The 19,040-nt window shown below is 45.6% G+C and overlaps 3 protein-coding genes across 7 annotated transcripts; 1 reads left to right on the top strand and 2 right to left on the bottom strand.

Annotated features, from left to right (window-relative positions):
- Positions 1 to 317: 317 nt before the first annotated feature.
- ZBTB33 (zinc finger and BTB domain containing 33) lies at positions 318 to 12,178 on the bottom strand. 5 transcript variants are annotated; one of them, XM_080625117.1, is made up of 2 exons: positions 11,578 to 12,178; positions 318 to 5,240 (listed from the first exon to the last, which is right to left on the bottom strand). In XM_080625117.1, the coding sequence occupies exon 2, from the start codon at positions 5,236 to 5,238 to the stop codon at positions 3,205 to 3,207; it is 2,034 nt and encodes a 677-aa protein (XP_080481243.1). In that variant the 5' UTR covers positions 5,239 to 5,240; positions 11,578 to 12,178; the 3' UTR covers positions 318 to 3,204. The 5 variants fall into 5 exon arrangements, with proteins under 5 accessions (XP_080481243.1, XP_080481241.1, XP_080481245.1 ...); XM_080625115.1 differs by having other exon boundaries at positions 12,076 to 12,178; XM_080625119.1 differs by lacking the exon at positions 11,578 to 12,178 and adding an exon at positions 6,299 to 6,367.
- A 28-nt stretch (positions 12,179 to 12,206) lies between these two features.
- NKAP (NFKB activating protein) lies at positions 12,207 to 18,003 on the top strand. The gene is made up of 9 exons (XM_080625127.1): positions 12,207 to 12,485; positions 13,022 to 13,102; positions 13,521 to 13,594; positions 13,816 to 13,932; positions 14,660 to 14,705; positions 15,113 to 15,228; positions 15,375 to 15,450; positions 15,879 to 16,028; positions 16,725 to 18,003. The coding sequence occupies exons 1-9, from the start codon at positions 12,238 to 12,240 to the stop codon at positions 16,897 to 16,899; spliced, it is 1,083 nt and encodes a 360-aa protein (XP_080481253.1). The 5' UTR covers positions 12,207 to 12,237; the 3' UTR covers positions 16,900 to 18,003.
- Positions 18,004 to 18,188: 185 nt separating this feature from the next.
- Positions 18,189 to 19,036, bottom strand: NDUFA1 (NADH:ubiquinone oxidoreductase subunit A1). Its single transcript, XM_080625128.1, has 3 exons — positions 18,828 to 19,036; positions 18,540 to 18,629; positions 18,189 to 18,290 (listed from the first exon to the last, which is right to left on the bottom strand). Exons 1-3 carry the CDS (start codon positions 18,927 to 18,929, stop codon positions 18,270 to 18,272), a joined length of 213 nt encoding a protein of 70 aa, XP_080481254.1. The 5' UTR covers positions 18,930 to 19,036; the 3' UTR covers positions 18,189 to 18,269.
- Between the last annotated feature and the right edge of the window lie 4 nt (positions 19,037 to 19,040).

Raw genomic sequence — 19,040 nt, 5'->3', positions numbered from 1 at the left:
TGAACAGACTGTTCCACAGCAGCTCCAGCTGTTCTGAGGGTGTGTATCATCACATTCAGCTTACAATACACAGTGGAGTTTTTCAGCTAATTTGCTTTCTTGGAAAGTGTTTTACCCAAAAAAAACCCCAAAACCAAACCAGCCAATCAAAAACCTCCAGTCAAACACCAAAAAACTTAAGCCCCAAATAGAAACACCTCCCCTCCCACCCCAGAGTTCCCTGCTATTCCTGAAGGAAGAGGAAGCTACAAACTACTGTTAATCTAACATGTTACACTGTATAAATTGTCATTAAAAAGAAACATGCTACACTCATCTTTAGAATTAAAGGGTTTTTATTACTTTGCCATAGAAAGCTCTAAGAACTAATATCAAGTTTTGATTAATGAAAACAAAAACACAACTTCAAAAAGTACGTTAAGGAAAGACTGTACAACTATATACATTATGGATCTGGCAAAAATGATAAAATGATTCACATGGAACAGTTCCTAGGTAACAGCTCTAGAATTTGATGTCCAATGTATATAGTTGTCAGCTTCTGCATCTTTTTATAAGCTGCATGCCTTAACAGTACAAAATAAATAAGCAGTCAATTGTTATCTCAATGTTTAGTTCTTGTACTGGAATGCATACCCAAAGAAACACACAGTGAGGATGGAACCACCACTATCATATTCTGCAGCAGACCGTTAATGTTTTTATTTGTATACAAATGACAGTGAGGTTTGTTACCATATTCTGTTCAATTTTTAAAATTTATATAAATGCTTTTTTCAGATTCAGTCTTTTTCTTTCATTACCCCAAAGCCAATTTCTCAATATTTACATATGGTTTTTCATTAAGTTAAAGTGGAAGCTAAGTGTTTACAAAACAACCAACCAGGACAAATGTAAGTGCAACAGCCAGAAATCTAAATATGAAAGCTCATGGCCCCATAAAAGTTTTAAACAAATGGATTTGACATGTTTCCAAACCAGTAAATACTGGAAAGTGAAATAAAAAAATGCTTTACATAATCTCTGGACTTTGGATATCAAAAATCACTTCCAAGGAAAACCGAAGACCCTGAGACACATGCAAGCACGAGTCTTCTAGCAAAAATAGTTACACAGCCCTAATTTTCCAGTTTTCCTCCAAAAAGAGACCTTTACTAGGCACAGTTTAAGGTTTTAAATATATCAGCAGCAAATATTGATAGCTGTTTAGTTATTACTGAATGTACACTTTGCAACCTATGCTTAATTCCAGATGTATCATGTCAATAACAAAAATAACATTGTCTTTATCTTGTCAAAAAGTTCAGGAAGTCTCCATAAAGCAGAGAGCCAGCTCCGTCAGAGCTGCTTGTGCTAAAACAGGTAATCAGAACTTACGTCTCATGAGGACACTGCTGAAATACCATCTCGGGTAACATCCAACTTGCAGCATTTGAAAGCATACCCCATTATATGCACCGGGGTCTGCAATATGATCCGGAAATAATCAGGTATATCATGCTCTTGGCCTACAAAACTTAAGCGCTGAGAATTACATGCATAAGGTAAACAAATCATCCTCTTTCTCCCATTGTTCCTCATACAGATTACTGGTACCCTTGTTTTACAGCTCAAGTTGTATTTGAACCATTTACCATTTAAATGTTATCCTGTCTAGAGTGCTACACACCTAAAACCTTAACTTTGATAGGATGAAGATGCTTACTTAAAACATGAAAAGGAAAAACCTTTAAGTGTAATTTAAGCAACAAAAGGTTACGATAACTAGTACTATGCATGACAATCCTCAGTCATCTCTAGAACTTGAGCAGTTTTCATGTTACCATTTACAAAAATACCACAAATCACTAAATCTGAAATGCTAAACTATGACTCCAGTAAATAGCTGTTTGTTTTTCTCAGATGGACTACTTCCTGTTCAAGCTGGACATCTAATTTATCTTCTGAGTGCTTAAACATGGACCAATTGCACGGAGAAAAAAAAAGGACACTACAATAAACCCCAAACTGAGAGTATGTGACAAGTAGGCAACTACAGAGAAATGATACTTTGGATTACGGTGGACGGAGGGTATTTTTTGACTGTTTAGTCCTCATGCTTCCACACCATATAAATGGGGTGAAGAAAAGAATCCAACTCCCTGTTTCACTTAAAAGACCTACCTAAATGGGCATTGGAGACCCTCAGCTGTCTCAGTACTAAAACTGACACAACACTTACATTATTTCATAGTTTTGAGAAGTAAATATCAAAGCCTTCAGCTAAATTTAAAAAAAAAAAGAAGTATTACTGTTTTTTTAATATCAGACTGATGTCACTCTTCTTGAAGAGCAAGAAAAGGAACAGTGCCGTATTCCAAATGACTGGCATCTTTTGAAAACCTAACATTACTCCTCAAGCTTCGAAAAGGCAAAATTATCTCCTTCCGAAGTGTTTTAAGCTCCTTCACTAGTGAGCTTTGTGGGCATTTGGGGGTTTCTCCTCATTGCAAAGAGTAAAATGTAACAGTCCATACACTGTTCACCATGCTGCCAAGTATATATAAAGTTTGTTCAAGTTAGCCCTAGCTGAGTATCTCTCAAGAGCCAAGACTATTTGCATGAAGACAGATGATTCATAGTGCTCATAAAAGCAGAACTAAGATTCTATCTCAAAAATATACTACTCCAAACTATTGGATCAGTTATTTTGGACCCCTGCAGTAATGCATTGTTCACAAAAATAAATACGAGTTGTGGGATTTCTTTTTAAAATGGTTCCACATTCAAGAGACTATGATGAAAAGTCTTACTCTTTTCTTGGTTAACGTCTCAACAGAATTCAGCATTAAAGTGCCAACATGAAAGAAAGGGTTTACACAGTAAGCATGGGTACAATTACTTCAGAAGAAAGACTTTTAGCTCTTTTGAAGAAATTGTACCTTTTCACACTACAAATCCCCACGACTGGATCAAAATTAACATATCAGAAAAAACTGCCAGCTCCTTGGAAATTTATTATTCTCTATGGAAGGAAACTTACAGGTAAATTGCTTCCACAAATCACTTGCAGCTACTAATGATCCATCTAAGTTCTACCATTAGTTTACTTGGTAGAAGAAATTGTTTTCACTTTAACATTTGATTTACAGCAATTTTAACAGTTCATTTAAAACAAGTGCAGTTATTTCTGCACTGAATCATTTTTGCAGTATTTGATGTATTTCAGTAGGATTCCGGTATTACAAACTCAAATTCAGTACTTCCCTCTGACTGATTTTGTTTAAAAATTGCTTCATTTGCCTGTGGAACAAAAATGTCATCCCAGGTAATTTGTCTGGCTGGAGGGTTAGATGGTGTTCCTTCAGTGCTGTCCTTCCCTGAGCCAACCCGATAAACAATTCCACCCTCGTTTATTGCTGGTATATTGCTGGAGCGATCACTAATGTATGCATACTGTCTGATCTGCAGTGACCTGCAAGGATGCAATCGATAAAGCTTGTTATCTCCAGAAGGGTCTTGGCTATGAACTGATCTTACGTGGGAGGCCATAACTTGGTAGTTGATGAAGGATTTGCCACACGTCAAGCACTGGTACCTTCGCTCACCCGTATGGTGGATTTCATGCTTTGTACGGTATTCTGCAAGAGGAAAGACTTTGTGACAGTATCGACACGGATACTTCTTCTCCCAGGAATGAACGTTAAAATGTCTCCGTAAACTTGTCAGACATGCATATGATCTCTCACACACAATACAAATGTAGTAGACTCTTCCATCCACTATAAGCTCATAATGGTCATCGTGATTTACTTTCATGCGTTTCCTGTTTGAAGAGTCACCACCAGAAGATGTTCTAGGTGTCTCATCGGGCTTGGCTTTGCTTTCCTCGGAATCACCCTTTACAGGAATGACGATGTCGTACGTATCCTCACCAATATTTGCATAAACCTTACAGCCAGTGGATAAGCCTTCTATTTCAGTTGCTGTATCTAATGTTATGATTTTCTGCCCTTCTGCTGCGTGCTTTGATGCTATACCCGAATTGAATTCCTTGTTGTTTCCAGTAAGGACATCTGAGATTTTTATTTTAATTTCTCCAGGTTTAGAAGATGTCTCTTGTGAAACCTGTTTTTTCTGTACACCTGATCCTTCAGCAGTTGCTGCCTTAGGAACAGAAGGTTGCTGAACCAAAGAGCTGCTGCTGACCGAACCAGGACTAGAGGAGCTAATGACATCGACATCATCTTCAACAACCACTTCATCATCAACAGCAGTTGTTTCCGCTTTAGTTGAGGAGCCATTATCAGGTGGCTGCTGGTTCTCCTCAACTAAATTAATTGTGGGGAGCGCATGTGCTTGATGTGAGGAGCTGGCGCTGAGTGCTGCGTTCAGAAGAGGCTTATTTAGCACAATGATATTAGGAGTCAAATGCTGCGGTGTTGCAGAGACAAGTGGTTCGGCACTTGACTGTGTTTGGTTTGGGTTCAGCTGACTGGCAGACGAAGCGAGTTTTTGAGCTGCTGTGGTGCTCGTCAAATAGGGAGAGCCACCACTGCCGCATGAATTTTGGTCAGAAACTCCAGCTGGACTTGGGCAAGGCTGGTTCTGGGTTGCAGCATTTTTATCTTTAGTACATTCTTTTGGAGGAACAATCTCAGAGCAAAAAATTACATCATCATCCTCATCATCTGAATCACTCACTGTAATTTTTGTAGTCTCATATTCTATGCCACGTAAGGAGAATGATTGTGTTATAACCGGCATCCCATCTGTTACCTCTTGACTCTCTGGCCTTATTACAGGTACTTGTGTTTCAGCATCCTTTTGTCCTGGATTAGAAGATGAAGTTTCTGAAGCACCATCTTCGACCTCACTTGTAATGACTTTTCCTTCAGATGGAGGTACGCCCAGCTCAGCTATGAATTTAACACCCAGCTGCTGCCCTGACTTAATCAGTTCATCGAGCAAATCAGATCGAATGCTGATTATTTTGGAACTATAAATATAGTTAAGAATTTCTGCAAAGATTTCTGCTCTTACAAAGCTCAGTTCAACCACCTGCCCAGCCACTGGGAAAAGCTGATGAAAGTAAGTGCTTGAGGCTGAAAGGATGTTCCTGTGAGCTCGAAATTTCCGGTCCTCCACGATGACAGTAACATCACAAAAAAGTCCGTGGCCACGTTGTTCATTCAAAGACTGGAGGAGCACACTGGAATACTGTGTGTCTGTTGCTGAAATCAGTTTTTTCCCCTCCATTCCTACAAAGAGAAAGTAAAAAGCATCAAATCAGTGAAAACAGAGGTTTACAGTTCTAACTGCATGGCAAAGGTCCCACATTTACTGTTTATTCCTTCCTTTGAAAACCAAAAACGAATCTGACATCCTATTCACAGGCTTATATGCTATATATAAAACTCTCTAAATTTGTTTCTTGTTATTTGTCCCTTCACCTTCTACGCAAGGTACGTGCAATTCTGAGTATACCCTCTCCTCTTACAAGGTGAGGAAAAGACAAACAACTGCTTATCTGATTCAAGAGCAAATAAGGTAAATTTGAAAACCAAGAAAATGCAAGATTCAGGTCCCTTGAAAGACTTTAAACATGATTAGAGAATTATTTTTAATTGTGAAAATATTACATGAATAGTTATGAGAAAACCTGATAACATCCACATTATTTATAGGCCAGACAGCAAAATCTGTGCATCAATATACTACCAGTCAACAAAGATTAATGAAAATGCTGATACTTCACTTTTTTTCTCCAGAAAAATAAACTTCTGTTTTTATCCCTCCTCATAGGTTTGCAAGGTTGCTTTGTGTTTGAAACCGAGACACTGAGGCAGCACGGTAACAAAACAACATTCACATACACGAACGGGGAGTTCAAAGCTGTCAGTCCTTGATTTTACTCGTTAAACTTTATTTCCATGCGCCTGAAGAGGGGGAGATGAGGAGGCAGAGGCTCCCCCCCCCCCGCGCCAGACCCAGCTCACCCCGCCCTCCCTCGCGGCCCCAGGTGAACTTTACCATGCAAACGAGCGTTTCGAGCTAGAGATGCCACAGCCGCGGGAGGCGTTTCGCGGGCCACGCCGCGGGCTCCGCGGGAGCAGCAGAGGCGGCGGCGCTTACAGGCGGCGGGCCCGGAGAACTGACGGGCGGCCCCTCCACCGCCTCCGTTCGGACAGGCCGTGCTCGCCGAAGCCGCTTCCTGCTCCGGGCGAGGCGAACGGAGGGGCCGCCCGTTCCGGCGGCGGGGAGGGGGAAAGCAGGGCCGCACCGCGGCGCGCAGGAGGAAGGCGAGGGTTCACGTTACCTGCGCTGCGGCCGCCAGCTCGCGCCGTCCTTCCGCGCACAACAGCCACGGCCGCCGTTGCTGCTCTGTCACCGCCCCGCTGCGCGGCCGCCAGGGAGCGCTGCAGCTCTGCCCTCCCCCGCGGACCGCCGTGCTCCGCCCGAGCGCACTCGTCACACCCCGGGGCCCTGACCCGACCGGCCTCGGGAGCCTTCGAGCGCGCTCGGGGCCGGAGGACGGGGCGGGGCGGGTTTGTGACCGCCGCAAGCAGGGTCTGCTGCCGGGCTGCCCGAGCGTGCCGTGCCCCTGCTGGGGGTGGCTCTTCCGGCCCGGCCTCCAGCCCAACGGGTGGGCTGAGGTGGGCGGCGGCTCCCAGGAGTCTCTGGACACCGCCGGGGGCCGCGCCGGCCCCGCGGGTTCTTCCGCCCCTCGGTGCCGAGGGCCGGTTACAGGCCCCAAGACCCCGTGTGTGGGCCGCTGGCGGGGAAGGCTCACGCCCCGCCGGTCCCCGGCGCTGCTCTGCAGGAGGCTTTGGGCAGCTGAGGGCCGAACACACGGGCCTCGCTTCGGCCTTGACAATCGTTGCCTGGCTCCCAGCTCTCCCCTCGCCCCAGAGGAGGCCCGAAGTAGCCCCCCAACACCTGCCTTACCTCTGGCCGTGTTGGATAAGGCTGCGGAGCTGTGCTGGCAGCAGGTTATTTACCACTGCGGCTCAGTTCCTTCATGGGGAAAGGAACCAGGCTGGCGCTGCTCTGCCGGCCACCGATGCAGCTGGCACCCTGGCCTGACAATGTAACCCAAACCCGAGCACCCAGGCTCATGCTGGAGGAGCATCCGTTCTGTGCACCATGGTGGCACGGATTAGACACCACTGTTGCAGTCCCTTGACAAAATGCAGCTTTTGGTACATCAACAGTCATCAAAGTGACGTATCCACAATGTGGGCTCTCAGAACTGTCACTGTTCCTGAACACTCAAAGAGCACCAAGATCATAAAAGATATTTTTCATCTTCACTTACTGATCTGTTCTTTTTTCCCTTTTTTATACTTGAACCACAGGAGTTTGTGATTTTTCTCATGATTCAAAAACTTTGCCAAGAACAACCGTCTTCCTATCAAGTTCAACCAGAAAAATTAACAGGCCACAGTCAGTGCCACGAACAACTGCAATCCCTCACTGCATGTATCAGCAACAAAATGGTCCTGCCTGGGTTTATGAGCCCTTCCAGCAAGAAAATCACCTGCCATGCTCCCTGTATTGTATAGCTAGTAGCAGAAGTGCCTTTTTGAAGCCAGCCTTCAGATGTGAAATGTTGCAAAGCTGGTTTCTCCTTATGTATAGGTTTTCTAGACAGTTGAGTAGAAAAGAACAAATAATAGAAAATAATAACTGAGGTAAAGATTGGCTTTTCTTCCTCATGCAACCCTTCAATTCAGTTTTTCTCTTTTGATACAGGTTCACAGGCATCTTTACACAGGGGGTTATGTTAAATGAGAGTAACATTTATTTAATTCTTTATGTATAATAACTTTGAGACATCCAGAACAAGTGGTGGCCCAACCTAGCAGAAAAGACTCAATTATGTGCAGATTTGGGTGACCACAGAGGATTCTATGAGGCCCTGAAAGCAGTGTATGGACCCACATTTCAGGTTCAAAGCCCCTTACTTAGTGCAGATGGCCAAATGCTTCTTACAGATAAAATCTCCATCCTGAATCGTTGGTCTGAACATTTTCAAACACTCTTTAGTGCTAACCGTGTAGTCCAAGGCGAAGGAATCCAACACATTTTACAACATCCAGTGAAAACCGAATTGGATATAGCCCCTACCATGGGAGAGACTCTTAAGGCTATACAGCAGGTGAAAACAGGCAAGGCAGCTGGGGTCGACGGAATCCCACCCGAAATCTGGAAGCATGGAGGCCAAGCACTTCATGCTAAATTTCACGAGCTAGTTGTGCACTGTTGGGAACAGTAAACTACCATCAGATTTTCGTGACACAATCTTCATCACTCTGTATAAGAAAAAAGGTGCAAAGTCAGACTGCTCAAGCTACCGAGGTATAACTCTGCTCTCCATTGCTGGAAAAATTCTTGCAAGAATACTTTTGAACAGATTAGTACCCGCTATTGCATAAGAACTTCTACCTGAAAGTCAGTGTGGTTTTAGAGCTAATAGAAGTACCACAGACATGGTATTTGTTCTCAGACAACTGCAAGAAAAGTGTAGACAACAGAATAAGGGGCTCTATGTAACTTCTGTTGACCTCACCAAAGCTTTTAACACTGTGAGCAGAAAAGGCCTGTGGCTGATCTTGGAACGATTAGGTTGTCCCCCCAAGTTCCTCAAAATGATTACTCTGTTACATGAGGATCAGCAAGGCCAAGTCAGATATGGCGATGTACTCTCTGAGCCCTTCCCAGTAACCAATGGTGTGAAACAAGGTTGCGTTCTGACACCAACTTTATTCACAATCTTCCTCAGCATGATGCTCTGAAGGGCTACAGTAGAGCTCAATGAACAAAAGGGCATTTATATTCGATATCGTACTGATGGGAGCTTATTCAATCTAAGGCGACTGAAGGCCCACACTAAGACCCTAAATCATCTTGTCCGTGAACTGCTTTTTGCTGATGATGCCGCCCTTGTTGCCCACACAGAAGCAGCTCTGCAGCACTTAACATCTTGCTTTGGGGAGGCGGCTGAGCTTTTTGGGCTGGAAGTCAGCTTGAAGAAGACAGAAGTTCTATAAACCCACCCCACAAGAAGATTATCATCATCCCCACATTACCATTGGCAAGTCAGAGCTTAAGTCAGTTCAGCAGTTCAGCTATCTGGGAAGCATTATTTCCTTGGATGCCACAATCGACAAAGAGATAGACAACAGAATAGCAAAGGTGTATAGAGCCTTCGGAAAGCTCCATAAAAGAGTCTGGTGCAATAAACACCTGAAGAAAAGTACAAAGATCAGTGTCTATAGAGCCATTGTACTGTCTACTCTTTTATATGGGTCTGAATCATGGGTTATCTACCGCCATCACCTGTGACTCCTCGAACGCTTCCATCAGCTCTGCCTCCGTACAATTCTAAACATCCATTGGACTGACTATGTGTCAAATGTTACTGTCCTTGAACAGGCAGGGGTCACCAGTATCAAGGCCTTATTGCTGCAATCACAGCTGCGCTAGGCAGGGCACATCTATAGGATGGAGGATTACCGTCTCCCTAAGATTGTGTTTTACGGCAAACTTGCCACCGGTTACCGCAAGAGAAGTGCCCCAAAGAAGAGATATGAGGACTCCCTGAAACCATACCTCAGCCTTGGCCATATTGATTGCCACCAGTGGTCCACCTTGGCCTCCAGTCGGGAGACTTGGAGACACACTGTACATAACGCCATTGTCTCCTTTGAGAGCACACGCAAAATTAGTCTTGAGGAGAAAAGACAACGTAGAAAGAATTGTGCCCTGCCTATACCACCCAAGGAGACCTTTCACTGTGCTTTTTGCAAGCAGATTTGCCTATCCCACATTGGCCTTTTTAGTCATCAGCGTGCTTGTAGTAAGCATGGGTAAAGCCCTTCCCAAATCTTCGTTTGCAAAGTCAAACCATGAAATGTATAATATTCACCTTGTCACAGACAGGACAGAGCTAATGCTTTACTGAAGCTGCCACTCAGTCCCCCTGCACCTGAATGCAGAATGTCAATGCAAATATTTTTTTGTCTAGCACGAACCTCTTAGTTTTGGGTTTGTTTGGGGTTTTTTTCCCTTTTATTTTTACATAAGGCTAGAAAGTGTTTGGTGAGCTGACTCACATAACAAATTAAAAGACAGTGACAAATTAAAAGAACCGTTTTATCTAAGATATTGACAAGAAATGTCTAGAACCTGGGTAATGTCCTTGGAACTGAGAAAATTGAGACAGAGTAGCAACTTCTATTTTGATACATAGAAGCGATCCTCTGGGATGGAGGCTCTGAAAATACAAAGTACAACTTTAAAGAGTCGCAGAATCAGGTGCAGGTTTCTGTGAGAAAACAAAACCCCCGTTGCAATGCAGGGACAAGTTTTGAGTCATTTGAAGATCTCTCTTTTAAAAATACATTTTGTGGGAACAGAGTCTTTTAAAGACAACTGTGAGAGAAAACAGCAGCATCCTCTGTCATAAAAAAATGTATTTTACACTGAAATAAATTAAATTTGGTAAACAAGACAGTGAGTTTCCTCTTACGGCCTGCAGTGAAATCAAAATTAAAGTAAGATTGCTTTTAGGGACAGAAATACTATTCCACTGTGGAATTTCAAATAAAACACTCCTGCTTCTGAAGGACTCTCAAAATACTAATTTCTACCATTCATGTACCAAAGAATTTTCAGAGTATTTTTCCTGTCAATCCCATTATCTATAAAACCTCATATAACTGAATTTAAAGTCCAGTGACACTTTTTATTGATATCAGTACTTGTAGACGCTGTTGTTACATACTGTATATATATGCATTGTACAGCCTATGTATAAAAATACTTCTAATCACTTTACTACATGAAGTAACAGAGGTGCAGAGTGCTCCTGAGATGTTTTAGTTACCGTCTTGCCAAGGCAGGCCCTGGGTACCAACATGCAAGGCCGGACCACAGGAGCTGCCCAAGCTGCTGTATCCAGCTGTGATGAGCACTGCAGTGCTCAGCACCCCCGACCCCCCCACTGCCTGCCTCTCAGCCCCAAAACCGAGGCTACAGCACGCTGCCACCAGCCATATCTTCCACCCCTTTTCTGCTCCAAGCCCCGGCTGTGGGGGATCCTAGGGGAAAAGTGAGGAAGGGCTACATGCCCTCACAAAGGCCTCAAGGTGCATTTACCTGTCACACAGACAGGTCCCCACATTACATATCTGGCTCAGCAGCTTCTATCCCTCTCATGAGTCGATGCCATGACCTCCTGTAACCAGTGCTGGGAGCACATAGTGACTCGGACTTCCTCCTGGGGGCATCTGAAGAGCGTGGCTATGGACAGCAGTCTTAGGGTCACTCTGGGTTTCAGGTTCTTCCTGAGACTGGAAGCTCAGGGAAACAAAGTCACGGAGCCTTAATTCATGCAGTATGGATTCAGCCGCTGCAGGCTTCCGGCTGTCTCATTCAAATGACCCGAATGCCGATCAAAACAACAGCCTTTTAAAAGACTGCCTTGTCTAGTTTAATTGGACAAGCCGTAGCCCCTGATACTCAAAACAGAGGAGATAGCAGGCCGCCCTCAGCCAGACACAGGGTACAGAAACACCAAACACATACACAAACCTCTGGTAATATCGTTACGTCCCTATTCCTCGCAGGAGCCCACCAGCGTCACGCCGCGTTCCAGGGCAGAGCAGGAGCTCCTTGTTTTTCCCAGAGAGCACCGCCGGAAGGTGCTCAAACCTGGCACCTGCGGGGAAGGGCGCGCACAGAGGAGGGACAGCGAGCGGCCTCCCGGAACTCCTGGTTTGTACCATTTTCTCCCCAAACCGCGGCTGTTCCGGGCGGTCCTCACATGCTGCCACTGGCGGCCACAACGGCCACAACCGCGACGGGCCGGTCTGGGCAGTGCTCTGTTGATAAATCTTCAAACACCGGCCGTGAAGGCTCCGGGCGGCGCTGGGGCCCGGGGAAAGGGGAAGCCCCGGCGCCCGCAGCCCCGCGGATTCCGGGGACTCCCCATCTTGCCCTCGGCGGCGGGGCCGTGAGCTGTCCGCCTTGGCAGTACTGCTCCCGGCCTGCACCGCCGCCAACCCCACCACGCCGCCTGCGCCGCCGTACCTGGCGCCACCGCTTCCCGCACGTCCATGCCGTCGAGCGGCCCCGCAGCACAAAGCGAACCGCCACCGGGAGCGCCGCGGAGCTGTCCCGCTTCCGCCCCACCCAGCGGGGAGGGCGCCGGAAGCCGCGTGCCGCCCGGAAGTGTCGTTCGCCGTGGCCGCCATGGCGCCGGCGTCGCGGTCTCGCAGCCCGCCGGCCGCCAGCCCTGAGCGCCGCGGCCGTCGGTCGCGCTCCCGCTCCCGCGAGCGCAACGGGCTGAAGCGGCCGAACCATCGGCGGAGCCGCAGCTGGTCCCGCTCCCGCGAGCGCACCCCCGGCGGGCCGCGCGCCGCCGCGCACCACGGCCACTACCACGGCAAGGCCTGGCCCGAGTACTACGAGAAGGAGAAGGAAGAGATCCTGCGGCAGAGGTGAGCGCCGCGCCCGATGCTCCTTCCGTTTGTGTACGGCCCCTTCGCGGCCTGGCGGGGCTTCGGCTCCTTCGGCCCGTCCTTGCCGCGGCCCTTGGGTGTGCCTTGTATGCGCTTTAGGTGCTTTGGGTGATTAGAAACGGCAACAAAACATCAGGCTTAAAGCGTTGACGTGCCGGGTGTAGCACTTTCATAGCTGCCTTCCAAGCGTTTGACCCGGGTTCGATTCCCGGCCAACGCACCACAAGGGTACTATCCCCGTCCCAGTCCTTTTTGATTAGTTTTCTGACATTTTAATGACAACCTCACATGATAAACTGAAAAAACCTCTAGAGCTTCACTAGCTCTATTCTCTATTCTTTCTCAGTTCTGACATGATGGTGAAAGGATTTGAAAGCTTTAGAGGTTTTCTAGAATAGCTGGGCTTTTGGAGAGTTGGGCTCGGTTAGTGCTTGGATGGGAGACCGCCTGGGAATCCTGGGTGCTGTAGGCTTTTACCACCCTGAAAACGCCCGATCTCATCTGATCTTGGTCAGGAGACTCAACGAAAGAGAGAGGATCGGAGAACTGGGGGCACCTGAAGTCTGGGGACTGTCACCAAAGGTTCCTGACCCTGAGTAAGACGTATTCTTTCTTCTTTTCCTCTGTTTTTTATGATATTGATTATGTGTCAGTTCAGTTTACAAAAATATTTTATCCCTTCACTAGTCCCTTTTAGTTCATATGTGTCAGTTCATTTCTGAACCATCATAATGAAATTATTACTTCTCCTTCCCCAGCTTCCCCTGTTTTCCCAGAAATAATTCCCCAGTTAATTCTAACTACCAGTTTTGAAAGACATGCTTTATTGTAGGTCAGGCAACCTATGTGTTGTGGTTCTGAAAGCAATTCCCATGCTGTAAATCAGCAGTTTAATAGTTTGCTCTATTGCCAGCACTGACTCAAAATCTGCAACTGTGTGTTTGGTCACGTGTATGTTGGATCTTGAATACTGCACAACAGACTGTAAATTGCCAACTTCTTATTTTCATTCAGTTCTGATGAGCATACACCAGTAGAAGACGAAGAGGCAAAATCTAAGAGTAGTTCTTCAGATTCCAGTTCAGAAGGTATTTTGTTTTGCTTACACAGCTGGTTTTGAAAATGGGAAGCCGATGAAGTCTAGAATCTCTTGCTTGCAAGAGGTTCACCAACTTGGATAGGTGAAAGTGGGTGTGATGGGCTCTAGTTTGAAGGAGAGTTTTGCATTGGGAAGATTGAGACGTGTATGGAGCTAGATGAACTTTGTCTGCTCCCTAATTATTAAGGTTACCTTTTAAAAACCTTCTAGAGGAAAAAAAGAAAAAGAAGAAGAAAAGGAAGAAGAAAAAGCGGAAGGGATCCAAAAGAAAACGCAGAAAACATTCTGAGGACAGCGACAGCGAGTCGGAGTCTGAGGACTCCAGTGGTAAGAAGAGAGTTTCAGCTAACGCATGTGGTATGAGAGCTCTTCTGCTGCTCCTCTAAATGCAAAGTGACACTTCTGGCTTTTGTTGCACACTTAAAATGTTCTGAAATTACAGAGCTGCAGCACCAATCTGGTATTCTTATCTTTCGCCATCTTGCTTCATTTGCAGTGCATTTTCCTTGAGTGCTTGTGGTCTGGCCTTAGGAAATAGGATTTCTGAATTTCCTAGAATGGTTTGGGTTAGAAGGGATCTTAAGGATCATCTAGTTCTACCTCCCTGCCGTGAACAGGGACATCTTCCACTAGGCCAGGTTGCTCCAAGCCCCGTCCAACCTGGCCTTGAATACTGCCAGGGATGAGGCAGCCACAGCTTCTCTGGGCAACCTGTGCCAGGGCCTCACCACTCTCACAATGAAGAATTTCTTCCCAATTTCTAATCTAAATCTCCCCTCTATCAGTTTAAAGCCATTCCCCCTGGCACTACCTGCCCTTGTAAAATTTAGCACCCATTGGGCACCCCATGCCAGAAATACGTTCTCATATCAAACAATGCTGCAGGTAGCTCTCTACTTGTACTTTTGCAGTATTACTTGGTACCTAAGCAAATCATGGCTGAGCAGCTGTGTACTAAGGCATTCTGGTGGAGGTAGTTATTCACAGTGCAGTAAACTACTTAGTTATAGCTAATCATCTCTTTTTGATAATATACATACTTTCTTTTTTTCAGATGAAGATAGAAAGAAAAGCAGGAAGAAGAAAAAGAAGAACACAAAGTAAGTTTCCAGATGGTTGTGTGTAATTCTACCCACTTTTGGCCAGAGGGCAGCGCCACTTTCATAGCAGGTAGTGAGGACGGCTCAGTGGGCGTTCTTGTTAGGGCTATAAATGCTGTTGAGTAATCTTAATTTGATGGATTTTCTTTAAATCTGCAGAGCCACACAGCATAGAGGACTCACTGCAAGCATAGGGATCAACTTTCTAACACTATATGACAGGTGTAACAGTGTATATGTTGTCTGTAAGACTTTTTCTTCTATGAAACAACAACAATCTGCATGCAGACAGCCAGGTCTTCCCCCCAGACTTGCATTGAGAAACTAGTGACTTGAGTATGATTCCAAGCGCTTTATTTCATCTTAGATTTTGGTAAATAACATGTCTGTCTTTGATTTTATCACAGGAAGAAGTACAAGAAAAAGAAAAATAAGAAGAGCAGGAAGGAATCCAGTGATTCAAGTAGTGAAGATTCTGATGAAGAAATGTTTAAAGGGGAAGATCTCTGGATTGAGAGATCAAGTAGGTTCACCTGGCTTTAAACTTGCATCACAACTTCTTAGTTTCCTTTTGTGACTTTTGTTAGGTGTTGCTGATCTGTGTGACTGTTCTGATAAAAACAAACAAAAGGCACAGTATTAATCCTCCTCATTATTTGGTTGTTGCAGAAAATATGGAAGCTGATAGCTTGATTGGACCAGAAGCTCCCAAAACTCATGCATCTCAGGATGACAGGCCTTTGAAGTGAGTAGCGAGCTCTTAACGGTATTCTGATCAAATCGACTGCATGAAGCCTGAAGGTTACTGTTCAAAAGGGCTGTTTTAACAGCCTGGCATGCATCAGAGAGAAACGCAGTGCCAGAAACTTACAGTCACAAGTAGCAGTGGTGCGAGTCTTTGTGCTGGCCTAAATCCAGGTAGAAGAGTCTGGTTTATGCTTTCTAGCCTTGATTCCCAGAAAATCAATTTTAAGATGCCTTTATTCTAATGCTCTGCAGTATTGTGAGTTTACAGTGCCTTCATTACCATTTAATCAGAATGTATGAATTTAAGAATTTCTTGCTAGTGTTAGCCATAAGGAAGAACAGGCCAGTTAATGGGAAAGAAGCTGAATGTTTAGCTCTTTCTCTCTCTATTAGAGACTGAAATCAGTACTTACTTTTTTTTTTAAGCTATGGACATGCCCTCTTGCCCGGTGAAGGTGCAGCAATGGCAGAATATGTAAAAGCAGGAAAACGTATACCCCGGAGAGGTGAAATCGGCTTGACCAGTGAAGAGATCGCATCGTTTGAGAGCTCTGGTTACGTCATGAGTGGCAGCAGGTATTGTTTTGATTATGATAATGGTTCAGTGAGATTTTAAAGAGCTGCTTCTGCTGGTAACTGGTTAGAAGACTGCTTCCAAGCTCAAGTTGAAAGCATGGAAGAGAAGGTGCTCTGTGTGCTTGCAGGAATCTACACTAAACTCGCTCTTGCTATAGATACATGGTATATCTATCCAATTTAGTTTTGGAAGAACACTTCCTCCTCAAGAGCAAAAATTCTTTCTAGGTAACTACAGATAATTACACTTTCTAGATAAGTACACTTGTAATTATATATCTTAGTTTTCAAATGAGGAGATGCTTGTGTCAGGTTGCTCAAGGGCAGTGTGTTTGGACAGCAGTGGTGATGCGCTGGCTCTTCAGTAGGAGAATAATCCAAGGGTGAGAGGTTGGCTGTGCTTTTTTCTCTACGAGTCCAACAGGAATCTCCCTTAAATTTTGGTAAGGCCGCAGCTGACACCCTTGGGGTAGGTTGGGCTTTCTGGCTGACTGCCTGAGAGCAAACACCCCCAGAAGTTTCTTGCTCTGCCATGCTCCTTCATGGGAAGGTTTGTGTGCAGTTTGGATGCTCTAGTGTAGGTATCTTTATATTTATAAGCCACTCAAAACATTCAGCCCAGTTGAGGGATGTAAATGGTGATGGGGCATTACTTCCCTCTGTCTGTGCTGAAGTACACAATGCTCTCCTCTGCAGACATCGCCGAATGGAAGCTGTGCGTCTGCGTAAAGAGAACCAGATTTACAGTGCAGATGAGAAGAGAGCTCTGGCATCCTTCAACCAGGAGGAGAGAAGGAAACGAGAGAATAAGATCCTTGCAAGCTTCCGAGAGATGGTCTACAGAAAGACTAAAGGCAAAGAGGAAAAATAATTCTTTATTTGGATTGGACACCACAGATTCTACCAAGCAGCAGCTGACCTGTTCAAGTTGTGACTTGACAAAAAAGCTTCCAGTGCTGCAGTGCTTTTCACCCAACAGGGCCAAGCCTCAGGAGTGGATTCCTTGGATCAAGGAAAGAGTTGCTTTTGTCAGATTTTCTTGGATGATTTGCTCTCTGTTCACAAGGAATCCCTGTAAAATGAAAGGCTACAAAAGGCAGGGAAGGCAGGAACAGGCAGGAAAGATGAAAGGTGCAGTGTTCTGAGCTCACTTTGAATCAGACAAGCAGAAGGATTCCATGGGAGGGCTTTGTTACCTAATGCTGATAAGTGAGATTTTCCATTTGTTTTGATTAATCATATAATAGTCTAGGTTGCAAAAGACCTTTAACAGGCTACTGGAAACAGTAGCAAAAATGAAGGAATTCGAAGTTCCTGTTTAAGATCCAAGTCTCTCCACTTGATCTAGATCTGGTTTTGTTTGGTTTTTTTTTTCCTCAACGCAGTTTTGTTTAGTTTGTGGTTCAAACTAGACCTGTAAATAGAAATGAGTTTGTAATTTAATAAAGATGGGCTTCAGTTACTTTAAAGCAAGCAGATTGCAACTTGGTGTCTGGGGTATATTACATATCCATGGAGGCCTCTGGTTGAAGAACTAAGTTGCTTGCTTCTTGTTCTCCTATGTCATACATAGGTGTCGGAGCATTAGGTGCAGTGATTGGAACCCCTGGATGTACACAGGTGGTAACAAGGATGTATCTTTCAATTTATTTGAAATTCCTTTGTTTATGGAAGTGTCTAGAGTAAAACTCTATTTTAATTTATCTGCTATTTTAATTTGGTCTGGTTTAGCAGTATTATATGCATTTCTTTAAACTGTACTTGGAGGCTTACTCTGGATAGTGCTTCTGTGATTCAACTGTGTATTTCCAAACATACCCCCTGAGCCGCCTTTTTCTCAGATGCTTTTAAAAACAAAGTGTTTTCTAGACAGTTGTTTTGTTCACCTGAATCTCTGTGTTGTACTTCTGGCAGCAGAGAGATGTCCTGTATGTTTGTATAAAGAAAATAAAAGTCCTGTAATGTTTGGCCTGGAGTTCTGCAGGTGTGTGCAAACAGCAAGTCCAGCCCACCTGGCTTCGTCCTGTTTACTCTGTTCTGTCCTGCTGTACCCATCCATTCTTTATTTTCTCTCCTCTGTCTAGCTGAGGAGGGGACTGACGGAGCAGCTTTGGTGGCATCTGGCACCCAGATGGGGTCAACACACAACACCAACAGATCCAAGGTCTGCATACATGTATGTCTTTATTGGAGTTAAATCATTTTATATAGATAAGTGGATTCCTCAAAAGATCCATCACCTTAGTCTATGTTCTCCAGACCCTGAAAAAGAAACAGTATCATCTGGATGTGCACCATTATTATCCCTAACTTGCAGAAGGGCATAGCTGAAAATGCAGGTTTTGTAAAAAAATAATTAAGAACACGAGTGAGAAAATGCAGATGCCCCGGCAGGCTGCAGGGGCACAGTAAGCTCCCATAGCCCCGGAGCAACCAGTGTACAACTCAGAGCCCAGCACAGGGCTCCTGCTACCCTCCCACTGCTGCCTGCTCACCGCACCCATCACCTGCCTTGGACACGTAGTACTTGTTGACCTCGGACAGCCGCCTGTCTCTCTCCATCAGCGTCCACTGGTAGGGATAGCGGGCGATCCTCTTCTCCTGCAGGCGAGGACAGCGCTACCGGTACGGCCCCGGGGGGGCGGCTCCCAGCGAATCTCAAGGGAAGGGGCCCCGGGAGGGAAGAGACCCCACGAGAAAAGGTGTGGGGAAGGAAGTCCCGGCGGAAGTGCCGCCCAGCTATCTCGACCCAAGGGAAAGGGGAGGAAAGGCGGCCCTGTGTCCTCCCCCCTCGCTGACCTTGCCGCCGTTACTCCAGCGGTGCATGTAGACGGTGGAGAGGCCGGGGATGGCTAGGCAGACGCCCATGATGGCCATGCCGGGCAGGATCTCGTACCACATCCCGCCGCTGCCGTGTTGCGGTGCACCGCTCCCGCACCGCCGACCGGCCTCCCTGCGAGCGCTCCCAGCTTACCCTTCGCCGCCGTCACTACGCGCGCACGCCGGGAGCCG

The sequence above is a fragment of the Psittacula echo genome, assembly GCF_963264785.1.
Source record: "Psittacula echo genome assembly, chromosome: 8".
Lineage (NCBI taxonomy): Eukaryota > Metazoa > Chordata > Aves > Psittaciformes > Psittacidae > Psittacula > Psittacula echo.
The sequence above is the reverse complement of the archived record's forward strand: the minus strand, read 5'-3'. Positions and strand labels throughout refer to the sequence as shown.

Excerpts from the sequence above, each read along its gene's own strand:
- ZBTB33 (XM_080625115.1), bottom strand. The coding sequence starts at position 12,103 with ATGGACGTGCGGGAAGCGGTGGCGCCAG. Across the intron at positions 5,241-12,075 it reads GCGGGAAGCGGTGGCGCCAG|GAATGGAGGGGAAAAAACTG; the intron begins GTACGGCGGCGC and ends TTCTCTTTGTAG.
- NKAP (XM_080625127.1), top strand. The coding sequence starts at position 12,238 with ATGGCGCCGGCGTCGCGGTCTCGCAGCCCGCCGGCCGCCAGCCCTGAG. Across the intron at positions 12,486-13,021 it reads GAAGAGATCCTGCGGCAGAG|GAGACTCAACGAAAGAGAGA; the intron begins GTGAGCGCCGCG and ends GATCTTGGTCAG. Across the intron at positions 13,103-13,520 it reads CCAAAGGTTCCTGACCCTGA|TTCTGATGAGCATACACCAG; the intron begins GTAAGACGTATT and ends ATTTTCATTCAG.
- NDUFA1 (XM_080625128.1), bottom strand. The coding sequence starts at position 18,929 with ATGTGGTACGAGATCCTGCCCGGCATGGCCATCATGGGCGTCTGCCTA. Across the intron at positions 18,630-18,827 it reads GCTGGAGTAACGGCGGCAAG|GAGAAGAGGATCGCCCGCTA; the intron begins GTCAGCGAGGGG and ends CCTCGCCTGCAG. Across the intron at positions 18,291-18,539 it reads ACAAGTACTACGTGTCCAAG|GGTCTGGAGAACATAGACTA; the intron begins GCAGGTGATGGG and ends TTTCTTTTTCAG.